The 18,341-nt window shown below is 48.1% G+C and overlaps 1 protein-coding gene across 6 annotated transcripts in view; it reads left to right on the top strand.

Moving 5' to 3' along the window:
* The window catches only part of WWC3 (WWC family member 3), a 216,659-nt gene that overhangs the window by 93,113 nt on the left and 105,205 nt on the right, over nucleotides 1–18,341 (top strand). For all 6 annotated transcript variants that reach the window (XR_012898891.1, XM_075915061.1, XM_075915044.1 and 3 more), the window contains exons 5-7: nucleotides 1,191–1,270; nucleotides 5,737–5,866; nucleotides 12,714–12,863. Coding sequence is in view for 5 of the 6 variants with exons in the window: in XM_075915061.1 (XP_075771176.1) it covers nucleotides 1,191–1,270; nucleotides 5,737–5,866; nucleotides 12,714–12,863 (360 nt within the window). In the remaining variant the exon portion in view is untranslated. The remainder of the gene's footprint in view (nucleotides 1–1,190; nucleotides 1,271–5,736; nucleotides 5,867–12,713; nucleotides 12,864–18,341) is intronic.

Here is an 18,341-nt window from a genome sequence, read left to right as displayed (position 1 = left end):
AATGATTAACCAATAAGTTGATGCTTATTGGTTAATGCTATTGGCTACACGCATCCTCCCTGCCCTTCTGCCAGTAAATATTTTAATAGGCTGGCCAGCAGCTTGGCTCAGTACTAACTTGGGTCAGGTTCCAGGAACTATCCCAGCGGTGGCTTTGCAATAATACTCCAATAGTAGTACAGAGCCACAGCGGGACTAGCTCCCATACCCAGTGCAAGCCAGGACTGAGTGTTTGCAGTGCTAAACCTTTATTCATTAATCATTGAATGAATCATTCAAAAGTCATTGAACATTTTTTGCTGACTACACGATTAAGATTTACACGCTTCTTAACATCCCTAATGTTGATGGCATCATTTATTGAAATTCATGTACAAAGGAGTGCCTATACAATGTGACTCATATATGCCTCTTTGCCCAAAAACACCATACATACAATTGTATCTGTTACAATGAACATCAATTAAGGAGTAGTGAAGCCCCATATGAAGTTCATTACAGACATGCCCCAATTTTTTTTTTTGGGTGGGTGGGGGGGAGATAATGAACATCTGCTTATAGTTGTATTCCATAAATGATCAGTCAGGCAACTTTGACTATTTACGAGTGCTGAAGGGTCCCTTTTTACTATGTTTTATAATTCAGAAATAAATATGAGGTAGATGAATCATCAGATACTCTAGTGGCTTAAAACAAGCATTTTTTTCCCACTGAAAAAACCATAATGCCATAATTTCCATTAATTGAGCAGGCTGTTTTGCACTACAATTAAATAAAGCTGAGCAGGCCTGTAGATGGCTGTCTACTACAGAGTTAGATAAGCAATCACTGTTTCAGGGAGAGATGGGAAATCACAGGCAGACAGAGACCTATTGACCCCCCAGAAAAAGTGACAGCATAGAAGAAGATGATAAAAGAAGCGATTACCTTGTACATTTGGCAGTGTTATTACTTTGTGACCACTGTTGTTTAGGTTTTTATTAATATTTCTATAAAGTATTTATCAATTTTGTTTTTCTGTAGAATAAAAACATTCGTATTTTCAAACTGAAAAATTCTAGTCTTTGAACAATGCACAGTAATTTTAAATTCTTGAAAACAATTATTTGAAGAGTTATTTGAATGAATAATTATAATTATTTTGTGACTTGCTGCCATAACATTTTTGCTAAAAAATATTTTGTTTTAAGCTTTCTAGATTAAAACGAGAATTGGCACATATGAAGGAAGAACTGCAGTATAAAGAAAAGGGAGTGGAAACACTGCAAGAGTGAGTTGACAGGTTGTGGGAAGGGGGATTCTTGTTTCTCTTCTTCCTGTTGGCGTGCATTCTTGTTGTTTAACTGAAAGTGCTGCAAAGCTTTATTTAATGCTTTTATTTAAAACTCCTGCTGCAAATTTTTATTTTTTCATATGAATAGTTCTTTTATTTTTTTGCTGCTCCTGCCTATGCAGCCTACGGATGTGAAGGACTAGTTGACTGTCCAATAAGCAAATGCTTATCGGATAGTCGACTAGTCACTCCGCCCCCTCCCCCTTGCTGCCTCTATCAAATAGAGGCACAAGGGGCAAGGAGAAGAGGGTGTACTTCAAAGCAGTAGTGCCGCTTGAAGCCTGGGGCCAGACCCCGGGCTCCACACTGCAGTGCTGCTTTGAAAGCCACGATGTTATCCCTAAACGTGCAGCCCGGGGCCAATTGGGGTGTCCCCACGCTGCACGTGGTGTTTCAAAGTGTCAGCGCCACATGGAGCTCAGGATCCGCTGACCCTGGGCTCCATGTGGCGCTGCTGCTTTGAAACACTGCGGTGAGACTGGCATCAGGCTCCTTGCAGCATTTCAAAGCAGCAGTGCTGTGTGGAGCCCGGGGTCAGCTGGGGACTCCCCCAAGGCTGCTGTTACGCTTCAAAGGCAGAGGCACCCTATCGAATAGTTGATGCAAAATGCATCGACTATTTGATTAATCAATTACCCAATACTTAACATCCTTAATGCAGCCACAGATGGTGCAAACAATGCTCTCTCATTGACAAGGCAAATTGGTGTAAGCTAGAATGGCTGAAAGTATTTTGGATTGATTTGAAGGCAATTTCAAACCTTTCTTTTGTATGGTTTTGTAAAAAGAGAAGCCTAAGAAGTAGTTGTAAACCTAAATATTAATGTCTAAGATTTTAGTCTAAGCTAAATTGATTACATACTTGTGCATATGAATTATCTTTAATTATAATATAATTGTCTAATTATTATTGCTACCAATTTTCCTTTATGCCACTTTTTTGATGATGGGTGCGCTGGCAGCATGGAGAGTAGGGAGAACCAGTCCCCCATTTCCTCTGCAACAGGTTTCGGCTCCTACTGGCGGATAACCCAGCAGTCCCGGCATAGTTGGGGATATATTTCCTCTAGTGTGTCCTGAGTTGGCTGTGGGTCCTTGCCCACTGGGACGTGCCTGGTAGAATTCTAATGGAAGCTTCCCAGGGAGCATCCTTATCAGGTGACTGAACCGCCTCAATTGGTTCCTCTCAATCCAGAGATGTAGCTGCTCTGCCCCAAGGCTCTCCTGAATAGTCAAGCCCCTCATTCTGTCTCGGAGAATAAACCCAGTCACTTTGTGGAGAAACCTCATTTCCATTGTTTTAACCCCATCCTTTCAGTCCTTACCCAAAGTTCTTGGCCATAGGTGAGGATGGGTGCATAGAGGGACCTGTAAAATGAGAGATTTCTCTGAGAACTCAGCTCCTGCTTTGCTACCAGCCACCCCTGCGACTGCCGCACTAATCTGCTGGTTGATCTCATGCTCCCACTTGCAATCACTCGTGAGCAAGATCCCTAAATACTTAAACTCTTCCACTAAGGGCAGCTGCTCCCCCTTCAAGTAGGAGGGTGATTATGTGATTACATCATACTACTTCCATGGGATCTCTGCCTTGTTCAGTACACAGGATGGACCTTCTTGAGGTCTCCTTCTCAGGGATTTGTAGAAAAGGAGACTATTGCATGTAGGACCACTGCCTACTTTTTGACAGAAGTCAGGAGATGCGTAGTGAATGAGGTAGGAGAATGTGGGAAAATGAAGGATCTCCTGGTGAAGGCAGTTGAATGCCTCCCTGAAGAATAGGATGTTATATCCCTGCAATCTAGGCAAGTCACTTCAACTAAATTTTTCACAGGTTGTCACTAACTGTGCGTTCCTCTTCTTCTGGTTGCCTGACTTGAGACTTTGGAGTCTGATTTAAAATAAATCCTTGAGCGCTCAAACCTGCAACTGAAGTTAATGAGAGCTGTGCCTTGAAGTTAGAGAGAGTGAAAGGCTTTGAAAAAATTAGATTCTAAGTGTTTAATAGAGCATCTAAATTTAGTGGAAACTTAAGTTTCATCTTTCTGTGCCTCAGTTCACCACTTGTTAAAAGAGGGTAATACCACTGTCATCTGTGAAAGTAAATGTTTGTGAAGCACACAGGTATTATAGGGATGAGTGCCAATGAGGAAATTAATTTTATCTTAAGAGGAGGATTGCAATAGTATGTGATAAATAAAGCATTGAAATAGTGAGGAGAAAACACATTGAGCATCGTCCAACCTGTTCAATAAGGAAGGCCCTGTGGACAAAGTAATGTGATCATGCCAAATTAAGGTTGCACAGGAAAAAATAATTCTGTAACTTTCCAGTTTTTGAATATTTGGCCTTGCAACATCAACCAGGTTCTTTTACTGTAATTTTCTTGTATGATGTGTATATATAAAATCACACCCAAATGTGGCCCCATGAGGAAACACCAGATAACACGGAAAAAAATTAGAAATGGTATGAAAAACAAAATAAAAATAAAAAAAGGTATTGTATCTGGTAATGGGATGGCTTTTGCAGAAAACCTGGCTGTCCTACTACGTTCTCTTGACCAAAGATATCTCTGGTTAACTAAAGGCCTGCTGTCAGGATCAGTGATGTAAAAGGCAGAAGACGTATCACAACTTTCTAGTTTGTAGGGTTAGACAGTGATTTTTTTTTGAAGATACATGGAGTAAATTGTATTACTGCCCATTACATTTTACCCTATTACTTGTCTCTTGATGAATTAGAAATCATTTTAAAAACAAAACTTTTTTGTAGGGGCCAATTTAATTTTGGAAAAAGATGTACAGGAGTTTGATAATACAGATTAAATATTTTCTTTCCTCTTCACCTCAGAATATCACACAAGATAAATTTACAACAGTAGTTTCCTCAAGAGTTGACAGTGATAAGCCTTTTTTGCAACCGCTAGTAATGAATCTCACCATTTATAGCTGTTGGTTCTTTTAATCTGTGAAGCAGTTCCTCACATATGTGAGCACTAGGCATCTGTAGAAGGATACAGCTCTTTCAGGTATATGTGGCCTCTGAGGCCACCTGCAGTACAGGTAGTGGAATAAAATCCAGATGTGATGGCCTTGAACTGTAAGGATGGCTGTGTTCCTACTCAGCTGTGATGAGCCTGTTTCATTGTGACAGTAGAAGGATGTAGCAGGTATAAAGATATTGGAGAAAGGAGCTGCAGTAGGTGCAGTTCCCATATTCTTGCATGTACTGCAGTCCTGTCTAGCTAAAAAGATGAGGCCAAACAGTGGAATAGTGGTGTCTGACTCCTTTTTAAGCGTGTTGCTTTGTTTAGAGCACATGACTATCCTGGCCGCTTGAATTTCTGGAAAAGCACTGACGATCTCACGTAAGATCGTCAGTGCTTTTCCGGAAATACTATGCTGCTCCCGTTTGGGCAAAAGTCTTTTTCTGAAAGACTTTTGCGCAAAAGGGCCAGTGTAAACACCACAGTAGTGTTTTCCGCAAAAAAAAGTCCCAATCGCGAAAATGGGGCTTTTTTGTGGAAAACCGCGTCTAGATTGGCCACGGATGCTTTTCCGCAAAAAGTTCTTTTGCAGAAAAGCATCCAGAAAAGCATTTCGTGCTTTTCCGAAAATGCTTTTAACGGAAAACTTTTCCATTATAAGCATTTTCGGAAAATCATGCCAGTGTAGACATAGCCAGGAAGATCTGTCTGTGTAGCTTAACAGAGAGACGGTTAAGAGGTAACTTGACCTCAGACTGCAATTACTGACATGAACAACAAATATTTGATAATGGGCTCTTCAGTCTAGTGGACAAAAGTATAGCAAAATTCAGTGACTGATGTACTGAAAATAAGGTGCAAATCAAGATTGGATGTTCCTTTAAAAGATATTCACTAGATCAAAAGGAATTATTTTGTGGAAATTCTGTGGTTCATGCTCTACAGGAGGTCAGGTTATCACAATGGCCTCTTCCGGCCTTAGAATCCATGAACCAGTGCTATATTGTCAGGGAATTGGGCTGCTTACATTAATGGGTCTATTTCAACTTTACCACTGTAATATTAGTTTGTAAGCTAATTTTATTTTTTATTTCATGAAAATTGCCTTTAGAGTGTATGTTTACAATGCATGAACTGTGAACTCTGATTCCGGAGGCTAAACACAGGAAACTTGTCAGTTCTGGAGAAGCTGAGCTAGGACAACTGCATTGCCTTACCAGTTTCCTGGTTTATGGTCAGATCACTTTAAATGAGATAAATACTTGGTATTTGTTAAGTCACAGTATCTTTGTTAAATCCTTTTTAGTTAAATCCTTTTTAGTCATGCAAATGAAGCAGCATATTAGCAATCACTACTTTCTTTAGGAATCTTTGCATAATTAACTTTTAAATTTCTCTGAATTTTTGCCGACAGGATTGATCGTAAGATGTCAAGTGCTCACACAAATTATAAACTGGATGAAGCACAGGCCATAATGAATGAGCTCCGAACCATAAAGAAAGCCATTTGTGTGGGTGAGAAAGAAAGGCAGGACCTTATGCAGGTAAGAAACTGGATGAATAATTGCAGAAGTTTTGCTTCCCCAGTCTCTGCTGTTCTTGCTTGTTTGTAGGAATCAGTCCTGCATAGGAATTGCTAAACAGTCAGACAAGTGGTTTGATCTAGTTGAATTTTCTTGCTGACTTTGATTAGTAGCAGAAGAGAGGTAAAAAACCCACATCGTGGACAGTTTATGCAGTAACATGCTTATCTGGAAAGTTTCTTCCTAATCCCTGTCAAGTGGGTTGGTTTATGTCCTGAGAATTCATATTCCCGGGACATTTTTAGCCTTGATAGTATAACTAACTACTATTATTCATATAAATGTCTTACCTTTATTTGAATTCATATGGACTCTTGACATCACGGATACCTTAGTTACATAGTGTAATTGTCTCATAAGAAAATATATTCTTTGATCAATTTTACATTGTCTTTAATTTCAATTTTGTGTTTTCTTTTTGTTTGGATAATGAAATGGGATAAAGAAGGGCTGGGTTGGAGCAGCCTCCAGGCCTGCCATGGCCAAGCTGGCGCAGGCCATGCCAGGTTGAAGCAGCCCTCTGCTTGCAGCAGGTGGGGACTATGAACTCATTATTTTATTAAATAGTCCTCATTTAGAATCTGCCCAGACCTCTAATAATAATTTTGTCCCTCTTGGCCATTTCAGTTTGTTCAGTGGTCTTTTAAAAAATCAGTGATTGATCTTTGTGGCTTCAACAGCCAGTGGAAGAATAACGTTACAGTAAAACGCCAATTGTCCAGCATCCACTGGTCTGGCACTTCCAATAGTCTGGCACCAACTGGAACCCGGAAGTGCTCCGGATAACCAGACAATTGGAGCTGCTCCGCGCCGCTTCCCCAAGTCTGCTGCTGCCGCTGCTGAAACTAACCAGCGGCGGACTTGGGGAAGACGCACAGAGCAGAGTAGCTGGGGTGCTGCCGGGTTGATCCCACATCGCCGCCCCTCACCCCCCTGCTCAGCACCTGGCAGCACCCCAGCTACTCTGCTCCGCGCCACTGCCGAAACTGATGAGCAGCGGACTTGGGGAAGCTGCGGAGCTGAGCAACTGGGGTGCTGCTGGGTACCAAGCAGGGGGACGAGGGGCGGCGCTGCGGAGCCAACCGGGCAGCACCCCAGCTGCTCTGCCCGCCATTTCCCCAAGTCCACCGCTTGTCAGTTTCAGCAGCAGTGGAATTGGGGAAGCCGAGGGGCAGAGCAGCTGGGGTGCTGCTGGGTTGTTCCTGCAGCGCCGCTCAGGTGAGGGGCAGCACCCCAACTGGCCTGTCATCAGCGGCTGCACAGGGCTTCTCCCGCCTCCCTGCAAAATGGCGGAGGGTTTGCCCTATGCCGCACCGTTCCCCGACTCCCGCCCCCCCCCCCCCCCCGGGCCCCTTACAGCCCCCTTTCCGGACTACCTCCTGATACTCTGGCATATCTGATAATTTGGCACCCCCTGTTTCCCAAAGGTGCTGGATTATTGGAAGTTTACTGTGTGCTGGGAGGTGGCTGGGTCAGGGGGACTTGAGTCTCGGGAGCACGTGGGTGTTTCTGAGGTGAGACACCTCCTCCCGGAATGCATGAGACTTGCAGGATCCATGCTGAGGTGGTAACAGTGCAGGGCCTGCAGCCTGTGGAGTCCATCCGACAGTCCAGGGTGGGGCTGCACTCCCCACTCAGGACATGGCAACAGATGCTCCTATGCCCACCAGCCTTTGTCAAGGCTGCCCCAGCAGCATTACTACCCAGACTGTGGCACCACCTTTGTGCTTCAAGCCAACATGGGTTGGGTATGATTGTTATTTGTTGGCTGGCAGCTGCCCAGGTGGAATGCTGCTGGGAGGAAGATGTTGGGTGCAGAGTAGCTGTACAAAGCCCCCCCTCCCCCTGACCAGAGAGAGGCAGGTGGGGGGGAGGGGTGCTGCAGAGGCCGGGCGTGGGGAGAGGCTGGGGGGCAGAAGGCATGGGACAGTGCCGGGGCTGGGTGCTGGAAGGGGCTGGCACGGTGCAGAGATGGCAAGTGTAGCAGGGACCGCGAAAACATGGGATGGGGCTGGCAGGATGCAGCAAGTGGGGGAACTGCTGGGCCTAGGCACTGGTGGGATGGAGGCAGGGGATGAAGCAGTTGAGGGGTGCTGCAGCGGTTGGGCACCGGGAGGGGCAGAGAGCCAGCCTTCCCCATGCCCAACCCCTGCAGCATCCCCCTGCCGGCTGTGCCCTGACCACTTCTCCTTGTGCCTGGCTCCTGCAGTGCCCTCCCCTACCTGCTGCAGCCCGCCAGCCCCTCCCTGTGCCCACCCCGGCCCATGTAGTGCCTTGCAGACTTTCCCTCCCTGTACCAACCCAATCCCTTCAGAACACCAGGCCTGCTGCACCCTGACAACTGCTCCCCGTGACCAGCCCATTCAGCGCCCCTGGCCTCTGCCCTCACCAGCCCCTCCCCTGGGACCTACAGTGCCCCCCACTTGCTGTACCTTGCCAGCCTCACTCTGTGCCTGCCTGATCCCTGCTGTACCCTCTCCTCCCTCTCCCCCCTGATTCCTCTTCCCCCCCCCCCCCCCCCCAAGCTCAGCAACTTGACTGCTGGGGAAGGCTGAGGCTGCAGTGCGGCAACCTGGCTTTGTCCCACTTCTGGGGAGGGCTGAGGCCGTAGTGCTGCAGTCCCAGCTCTCCCCCGCAGCCACTCGGAAGGGCTGGGCTAGGAGTGGGTGTGGCTCAGCTCTGGGGTGGGGCCTTGGGCAGAAGTGGTGGGGCTGGGGTTTGCTTTCACCCACCCATGTCTACCTCTCTGGCCTGCTGATGCTGATGACATCATTCTGTCATCCTGCAGGAAACACTTTTATGTTGGTAATGTTACTGGACAATATTGACCTCCCATGATCTGGCAAATTCTCTGGTTAAGCACCAGTTAGGTCCTGAGGGTGCCAGACTAGAGACGTTCAAGCTGTATATGTTAGCTTTATACACCTGTGGGCTTGGAAAGATAACAAGTAGTTTTGTTAAATCAGCTCTGCTATATGTGAAAGGTTGCTAACTTTTAGGAGCCTAGTAAATTAAATGTATCTTTCATTTCTTTCTGCAGTTGTTTCATCATGTTTTGCTCACTTTTTTTGGATTGGTTGATTATCTGGGTCTATTGTAATCATATTTTATATTTCCATAGTTTTAAAAGTATTCAGTCTCTGAAGCATTACCCAGAGGCCAGCCAGTGGACTATAAAACATTGCGTAAAGAGGCAAAACAGTGAAGTCAGTGTTAAAAATTTCAGCCTTGGAAACTTTCAGTATCTTTGGTATTTTGTATTGGCCAGCTTTTAAAATGGTTTCCCACATGCCATAGCTAGTAAGAATAATTCTTCCTGGATTCTGTAATGCACCTTTTGGGATACTCACTGGCCATTTAAAGACTTTCATGAGAGAGATTTTAGGATCACCTCAGCTACTCACTCTGTTTTAGCCTTCCCACTAGACTTTTTTTTAATAATCTCATGTCTTAGCCCACCAACACTTTGCCCATCTGACAGATGGAGAAATCTTGATCATTGATAAAATCAAATATCACTTTAAACAAATATTAATAGTGATAGCAGTAAAATTATTATTTGAAATTTCAAATCTAGGATCAAATTAGATCTCATCGACTGAAATGGGTTCTCAGGCAAGCCTGGAATAGACATCATACAGAACATGTGCAAAATTTAGAATGATCTTGGTCGTTGGTTTCAGATCTATATTACTGATGAGAATTAAGTTGTTACAGTTGTATCTTTCTTCCAATGCATTTCATGGTATAATCATCTTTAATGTTAATTTGTTTCAGATTTAGTGGTTACATATTTTATTCAACTTTGGCATACTTTACGATCCTGACCCAATTTTAAGATTTAACAAAATAAAAATATTTCAACAGCCAAAAAAGAAAATGAAGTTCTTAGCAGTCTTGACATAAAACCATTATTTACATTTTAAAACAATTTCAGATCTTCCTTATGAGTATTTAAGTTATGAAGAACAGTGTGAAGTCTGCTTAAAATTTTCCATATTATTCATACATTTTAAAATCATTGCTTAGTAGAAAGGGAAAAAATCTCTCAATAAACACTTTTGGAAAAAGTAGTGTTTATGGAGGAGTTGGGAGTATTTTGTATAAACACTTGGTAAACTATTCCAGAAAGAGGAAATAGAAAACTTCATAACTACCTCTTAATCTAAATCTGTAAAGTGTAGGCAGTGGACCTAAACATAGCACCAGTGACTCAGTCTTCAGTAGGTGCTCAGAAAACGGTGGCTGTTGTAAAAATTTGATGATGAATGGTTGAGGATATGTGGGAGAGAAGTTGGAGGCGAGGAAGGAAGAGGTGGACAGGTTTAAACTGGGTGCTGTGGTTAGAAATAATACCCTGTACATGGTGTCATTGCTCCAAAAAGATGGGTGATTGTTTATAAAAATGTGTATGAGTGGTCAGACTTCTGAGAGCTGTTCTTCCCCATGTCTCCCAAGTGTGTATTTATATTGACAATGTTGTCTGCTCCAATGGGTGTTTTCATTTTTAAATTGTAATATTCATTGACAGCCATGGAGTGGGGCTTGATAGGAAATACTGAAGTGGAAGAGCTGTTTCTATCTAACGTGAAGTACAAGTCTCCTGCCCCAAAATTCGATGTAGTGTTCCCAGGATAGAGCGATGAAGGATTAAGTGATGGAATGGGAGAAGCTTCAGATAGAAGACATCCATTGCCCTATAGTCAACACAGATGTATTTTCCCTGACCCTCATGATAAGGGCAGGATAGATGAAAATGGGTCCACACCATGTGATAGCATGTGTGGGAACCAGCAGGCACCAGACCCCTCTCCCTCTATTATCTTTTTTTCTTGTTTCTGCAGTTGTCCAATTGTAAGCAAGAGGGAGATGTTGATAGTTCCATGTTGTCTGCAGTTCTTTGTGAACTGTGATTTGAGAACCACTGAGCTCTACTGTGTCCTTTTTATTTTTAATAAATTAGGTGTGGCTAATTAGTACAGGTTGTTGCAAATTAGCAATCCCCACAGGAACCTAAAATCAACAGAGTGTTTTTTCACTGGCACTGAGCCTCTGTAGTTTAGAATCAAATTACAGTAAAACTCCATTGGTCCAGCATCCAATGCTCTGGCACTCCTGATGGTCCGGCACCATCAGGAACCTGGAAGTGCTCTGGCTGCCGGACAATTGGAGCTGCTCTGCGCCTGGCTTCCCTGATTCAGCCACTGCTGAAACTGACCAGCAGCTAAATCGGGGAAGCCGGGGGCAGAGCCGCTGGTGTGCTGCAGGGTTGGTCCCGTAGTGCTGCCCCTCGGGGCTGCGGGACCAACCCAGCAGCACCCCAGCTGCTCTTCCCCAGGCGTCCCCAAGTCAGCCACTGCTGAAACTGATCAGCGGCTGATTCCAGGAAGTCAGTTTCAGTCAGCGGCTGAATCGGGGATGCCTGGGGCCTAACAGCTGGGGTGATGCAGGGTTGGTCCTGTAGCGCCCGCCCCTCGGCGCTGTGGGACCAACCCGGCAGCACCCCAGCTGCTCTGCCCCAGGCGTCCCTGATTCAGCCTCTGCTGAAACTGACCAGCAGCGGCTGAATCGGGGATGCCTGGGGCAGGGCAGGACTATCGGAGGAGGGGGAGGGCTATGAGGGTCTGGGGTGGCATTCCCCCCCCCACTCTATCCCAGACCCTTTATAGCCCCCCCTTCCGATAGTCCGACATATCTGATAATCCAGCACCCCCTGGGTCCTAAAGGTGCCGGATTATCGGAAGTTTACTGTAGTTTTTTTTTTTAGGTAGCAATGTTCTACCTGATGCTGGTCTGTGTGGTCATAGAAGGCTAACTTAATTTTATGGGATTTGTTAGTATAACTTCTATCAATACCTTTAGGAAATGTATGCAAGAAGTGTATTTAAATATTCTATATTTAATTTTATTACTGTGGAGTTTTCCAGTGCTTCCCTCATGCATGCCAGACTCTGTGGTTTTTGTTTTAATTGTGGCAAAACAAACCCCCAAAAAATCTTTAGAAAATGGTTTCAGGAGAGGGTAAATAATCAAAAGTCAAATCATGAAATTAAACATTGGCTCTTTATTTTGAAGAGAAACTTTGCTTAATGGTAACTTTAACTCTTCCCCCTTCCTGTTGTCTAAGCTTATATAAGAATCATGATATTGGCTTTCTTCTTTTAATTTAACATTTTATTTAATAAATTGAAAATTTGCCTTCCATCTGGCAGTTGCCATTTTGCATGACTGTGTCTTACATGCACTCCTTCCTTTCTGCTGTTGTATACCCTTACCTATCAAGTGTACTCAGATCCACAAATTTCACAGCTCTGCCTTTTCTTAATCCAAACCTCTCTAGCTGCATGGACCTTGGGTTTCACAGAACGGAAGGGTGAAATTAACAGCTATTAAAAGTGAAGCATCGAATGATACTTCCTTACTCATCTTGAAAAATTAAGTCAGTGAGGAGTGTGATGTTTTTGAGATAGGGGCAGGTAAGATATGGCCCTTGCTGTACTGGAAGATGGCTGTTGCTCTGTTTCAAGTCTGAGCTATTCACAACACTGAGAATTGAGACAGGTATTTCTTAACTAATGTGGTGTTCTTGGATTTAAATTATATTAATTGTAATTGTGTTTTTGAAATGCAATTTCCAAAACAGTCTCATAATGAAATGATAAATTTGACTTTCTTACAGGTGGTTGTTTATAAACATGCTGTTATACTGCAATAATAGAAAAGTAGTAGGTGGAATAATTCTACGATTTTTTTTAATGGACAACAACATAGATTCTGTTAAATTAAAAAAAAAACACTTCTTTTTCAGAGCCTGGCAAAGCTCACAGATGGATTCAGGAATAGCTGTTGTATTACAGACTCCCTGCAAGGTTTCCAGCACAATTCTAGTTCTCTCAGTGACTCCTGTTTACCTCAACAACACTGTGATGCTTGTTCTCAAACTGACATCACTGGAGAGGTATGTGCTCCACTGCAACATGTTTGCTGTGGAAAATAAGCTGCTTTGGTATAACAGTTACATGATTATGGTTCGTTTTAGGGATGTTAAGTAGCAATTGATTAGATAATCAAGTAGTCAATGGAATTTCCATCAACTACTGATTAGTCAGTAAGGAGGGGCGCTCACTACCCCCTGTGTCTCTGAAGTTTAAATGTATTAGGAGCTATTTGCTCAGGCAGCACAGCTCTTACTACATTTAAACTGCAGAGTTGCAGCTGGGTTAGCTCCCAGGGGCAATGCGAGCTGGGACAGAGGAGTCCTAGCTCGCGCCAGCTCTGGGACTGCTGTGGCTTTGCATTTTGAATGCAGTAAGAGCCTGGTTACTACAGCCACAACGGGGTTAACTCCCGGGCGCAGCGCAAGCTGGAACTAAGCAATCCCAGCTTGTGCCAGCTCTGCAGTGCAGAGCTGGTGTTTGGGGGAATCGGCTTTTAAGCTGGCTCCTCTCCCCCAGCACTGCTCCTGCTTTCCCCCACCCCATTGCTGCCTCTGTATCAAAGGCAGCAAGCGGTGGAGGGAAGCAAGTAGTCGAGCAGTTCTTCTTCGAGTGCTTGCTCATGTCCATTCTGATTAGGTGTACGCGCGCCGCGTGCACGGATTCCGGAGCTTTTTTTTTTCCCTTAGCAGTATCCATAGGGCCAGCAGGGAGCCCCCTGGAGTGGCGCGGGTATACCGGTGCATATATACCCCTGCTGGCCCTCCCACCCCTCAGTTCCTTCTTACCGCCGGTGACAGTAGCTGGAGCATGCTTCAGGTTGATAGCCTATCTCTTAGCAGCTTATTTCTTATCTGTTGTATTATAGTTCTAGTTGAAGTTTTTATCTAGTTAAGTAGTTGTTAAGTGCTGTAAATATTTAGTTAGATAAGGGAGCAGTGGAACCCTCCCGTGAGGGGAGGGCATGCCAGGGCCCCAGGGCTTTAAACCCTGTGCTTCCTGCTCCAAACCTATGCCCTGCGGAGATCCCCACTCCGACTGCTTAAAGTGTCTGGGTGAGGCCCATCGAGCTGAAAGCTGCTCTATCTGTAAGAGCTTTAAGCCCCGGACCAAGAAGGAGAGGGACTCCCGGCTGAAACTCCTGCTAATGGAGTCGGCACTGCAGCCTCAGAGCGAGGAGCGGCCTCACTCTGCCCGCAGCGCACCATCGGCGGCACCCCCGTCGGACAACAAGGCACCGAGGCACAGATCGCAGTCACCGGTGCCAAGGGCCTCCAAGAGCTTGAGGGGACGCTCGGCAGAGAGGAGTGCCCAGATGGTGCGCCCTAAGGAGGGGCACCTTTCTTCTAAGTCCTCCAAAAAGAGGCCGGACAAGGGCAAGAGCCCAGGGCAGCCCGTGGGGCTAGGAGAGGTCCGTCGGCCCTCCATCCCAGAAACTTTTGAGGCGGCCCGGGACCTCATTCACATGGCTGTGGATAAAGGGGAGGGCCCGGTGCCGCAGGAGCGGACCGCGCCGGCACCGGCCTCAAGTGCCCCCCAGCAGTCTATGGCCGGGTCGTGGGACCCTCTGGGCGAAGGGCAGGCCTCGGCCCAGCAGCAGTTTTTCTCGGAGCCGGGACGAACACCGGCACCGACCCTGGGCCCCTTCCCGACGGCACCGGGAGCGAGTGCGGTTGCGGCGCCAACAGCACCGGTGCAGGGTCCGGTGCCGCAGACGGCCCCCTGGGCGGTGCAGGGCCCTGCACCATACTATGCGCCATCTGCGGTGCCACAGCAGGCGCCCCACACGGCACCGACGCTGATGCCTCTCCCGGCACCGATCCCTGCTTACTCCTTGGGAGCGCAGCGCCACTTCACATGATGGCACCGGAGGGTTATGTACCGGCCTATCAGATGCAGCTGGGCGCGGTACCGCTGCAGCAAAGGCCTCCACTCATGCCCCCACCGGCACCGTGTGCGGTGCACAGGGGCAAGCCATCGGCCATGGCAGCCCAGCGAAGGGTGCAGGCTTCATCGGCCCCTCCCTGGTCAGCATCAGAGTACTCTTTGGAGTCGGAGGCCGAGTCGGTGGCTTCGGCCAGGTCTTCATATAGGTCACGGCCCTGTCATAGGTCCCGCTCGTCGGTCAGATCATCTCACCGGGAGCCGGTGGACCAGCAGCAGTGGCAGGGGCAACCCCAGTGGGCTTTCTGGACGCCCTGGGCATACCACCAGGCCCAGGGGCCTCCCCTTACGGGGCCGGCAGCGGGGTCGTCCTGAAGGAGTAGCACTCCGTCTGCCACCCCCTTGACAGCCCCCCCGCCTGGAGGCAGCTCATCTATGGTGGCGATGCCGAGACCCCTGGTTATTGGTCAGGGGCAGGGGGCTATGTCCCAGCCGGGCGCAACCTATGTGGACATCTCTGCCCAGGGGGAACCAGGGGCACAGATAGCTGAGGAGGAGGCAATCCCCTCAAGGGAGTTCTCGTCGTCTTCACCAGACAAGACCCTGGCCGACCCCACACCCAAGCCCCCTTTCTATGGACTCCAGGGCGCACCAGGAGCTGCTCTGAAGGCTGGTGGTCAATCTTGCAGTCCAGCATGAGGAGGTTCACGAGGACTTAGATCCTATGGTGGACATCATAGCGGCAGCGGGCCCTGGTCGAGTGGCGCTCCCACTGAATAAAACGGTGGACAAGCTGTCTAAAACTCTGTGGCAGACGCCGGCTTCTATTGCACCGACCCAGAAGGGGGTCGAGAGAAGGTACTATGTACCCCAGGAGGGGCACGAGCATCTTTTTACCCACCCGGCTCCGGGATCCATAGTGGTTCAGGCCACTGGGAAGAAGGCGAAGGAGCCTAGGAGATTGGACCTACTTGGCCGGAAGGCCTATGCCACGGGGGGCCTCCAGCTACGTATAGCTAACCAGCAACTGATGCTGGGGCGTTATGCTTTTAATACATGGGCGTCTATGCAGAAATTTGCCAGCCAGCTTCCTCCCGAATCCCTCCAGGAATTCGGGGCCCTGACGGAAGAGGGACAAGCTGTGGCACGTACCTCTCTCCAGGCAGCCTTGGACACAGCTGATTCAGCAGCCCGCACTATGGCCACAGGGGTTGTTATGAGGCGTAGTGCCTGGCTGCAGGTGTCTGGCATCCCGCCCGAGGTGCAGACCACCATTCAGGATCTGCCCTTTGAGGGGCCGGCCTTGTTTTCAGAGCAGACTGATTCCAAGCTGCATAGCTTGAAGGACTCAAGGGCAACCCTGAAGTCGCTAGGGATACATACCCCAGCACCTCAGAGGCGCTCTTTCCAGACTAGACCCTACCCTAGAAAGGGGCAAAACAACGATAGGGGTCGCAGGAGAGGCCGCAACAATAGCCGCCCTGACCTCTTCAGAGGCAGGCGTAGGGGCCCTCGGTCAGACTCCCGAGAGAGGCTCAGGTCCGTCACCTGGTCACCAAACTAAGCCCTCATTTTGAAGCTATGCCAAAGAGCAGAGTATCAGTAGCACCTATCTGTCTGCCCTTTGGGGACAGTCTTTCCCTCTTTTACCAGGAATGGTTAAAGATCACGTCGGACCGTTGGGTCCTAGACCTGGTGAAGCAGGGATATACTATCCCCTTCCTTTCCTACCCTGCCTCCCATCCCCCTGCCCCTTCCCTTTTCAGGGACCCCTCTCACGAGACACTCCTTCGGCAGGAGGTGTCCAACCTGTTGATGCTAGGGGCCATAGAAAGGGTGCACCCAGACGTAAGGGGAAAGGGTTTCTACTCCCGCTATTTCCTAGTACCCAAGGCGAAAGGGGGCATGCGTCCCATACTAGACCTCCGAAACCTGAACACCTTTATAAGGAAGACAAAGTTCAGGATGGTGACGGTAGCCTGCATCATCCCATCGCTCAGAAAGGGGGACTGGTATGCTGCTCTCGATTTAAAGGATGCGTACTTCCACATTTCAATTTTTCCAAGTCACAGAAAATTCCTTCAGTTCACGGTGGGACAGGACCACTTCCAGTTTACGGTCCTCCCTTTTGGACTGTGTACAGCCCAGAGAGTTTTTACCATATGTATGACGGTGGTAGCCGCGTTTCTGCGGCGGCACAGGGTCCAAGTGTTCCCATACCTGGACAACTGGCTCATAAGGGGCAAGTCTCGAGAATAAGTGTTGGGTCATGTCTCAAGGGCCAGGGTTTTGTTCGAGGGTCTCGGCCTCCTCATAAACGAGGCCAAATCACTGCTAGAGCCCATGCAAGTCATAGACTTAGTGGGGGCCCATCTGGACTTGCCTTTGGGCAAGGCGTCCCTACCGAGAGACAGATTTATGACCATTCGCTCTCTGGTAGTGGGGCTGCAGGAGTTCCCGACTACGACGGCGAGGACCTGCTTGAGGCTCTTAGGCCACATGGCGGCGGGCACTTATGTGGTCCAACACGCCAGGCTACGCATGCGCCCGTTGCAGGGGTGGCTCAAGGTAGCGCACAACCCCTTGAGGTCGCCGCTAGACGCGGTAGTGACTATCCCTCAGGACATTCTTCGTTCCCTGGACTGGTGGAAGGACGAGGGCACGGTGTGTGCGGGGGTCCAATTCACCAAGCCGTCCCCATCAGTACAGCTGGTCACGGACGCTTCGGACGTGGGATGGGGCGCTCACCTGGGAAACCTCAGGAGGCAAGGTACGTGGTCAATAGAGGAGGCTCACCTCCATATAAATATCAAGGAGCTGCGGGCGGTCAGGTTGGCCTGCAGGGCGTTCCTTCCCCACCTACAGAACAGAGTGGTGGCGGTGCTGACAGACAACACTACGGCCATGTTCTATATCAACAAGCAGGGTGGGGTGCGTTCCTCTCCCCTGTGCTGGGAAGCCCTAGATCTATGGGAACTGTGTATAGCCCACGGTATTTTCCTGGAGGCATCTCACCTTCCGGGAACCAGGAACGGGCTAGTGGACAGGCTCAGCCGTTCGATCCAGGCGCACCGAGTGGGTGCTAAGGTGAGATGTACTTCACGAGGTCTTCCAAAGGTGGGGGTTTCCCCGCCTGGACCTGTTTGCAACTCTGAGCAACGCCAAGTGGCAGGGAGTTCTGTTCGTACATGGGGCACGGTCTGGGCTCTCGGGGAGATGCACTGCAGGTCAGCTGGCCCAGGGGCTTACTCTATGTCTTCCCCCCGTTCCCTCTGATCCACGACACACTCCTCAGAGTGCAGAGGTTCAGGGCTCGGATCATCCTGATAGCGCCAGTATGGCCTCGACAGTACTGGTTCACCACCTTGCTGGATCTGGCTGTGGAGGGCCCGCTCAGGCTACCCCTAGTGCCAGACCTAATCACTCAGAGCTGCGAGGCCGGGGTGGCTCTCCACCCGAGCCTTCCATCTCTCCACCTAGCAGCATGGCTCCTCAGTGGCTCTCAGTGATGGAGCGAGCCTGCTCCAGAGCAGTCCAGGAGGTCCTCTTAGAAAGCAGAAAGCCGTCCACTAGAGCCCTTTACGAGGCTAAGTGGAAGAGGTTTACTTCCTGGCTGG

Source organism: Pelodiscus sinensis, chromosome 1 (genome assembly GCF_049634645.1).
Source record: "Pelodiscus sinensis isolate JC-2024 chromosome 1, ASM4963464v1, whole genome shotgun sequence".
NCBI classification, from domain to species: domain Eukaryota; kingdom Metazoa; phylum Chordata; order Testudines; family Trionychidae; genus Pelodiscus; species Pelodiscus sinensis.
Note: the sequence above shows the minus strand (reverse complement) of the source record. Positions and strands in the feature narration are given on the sequence as shown.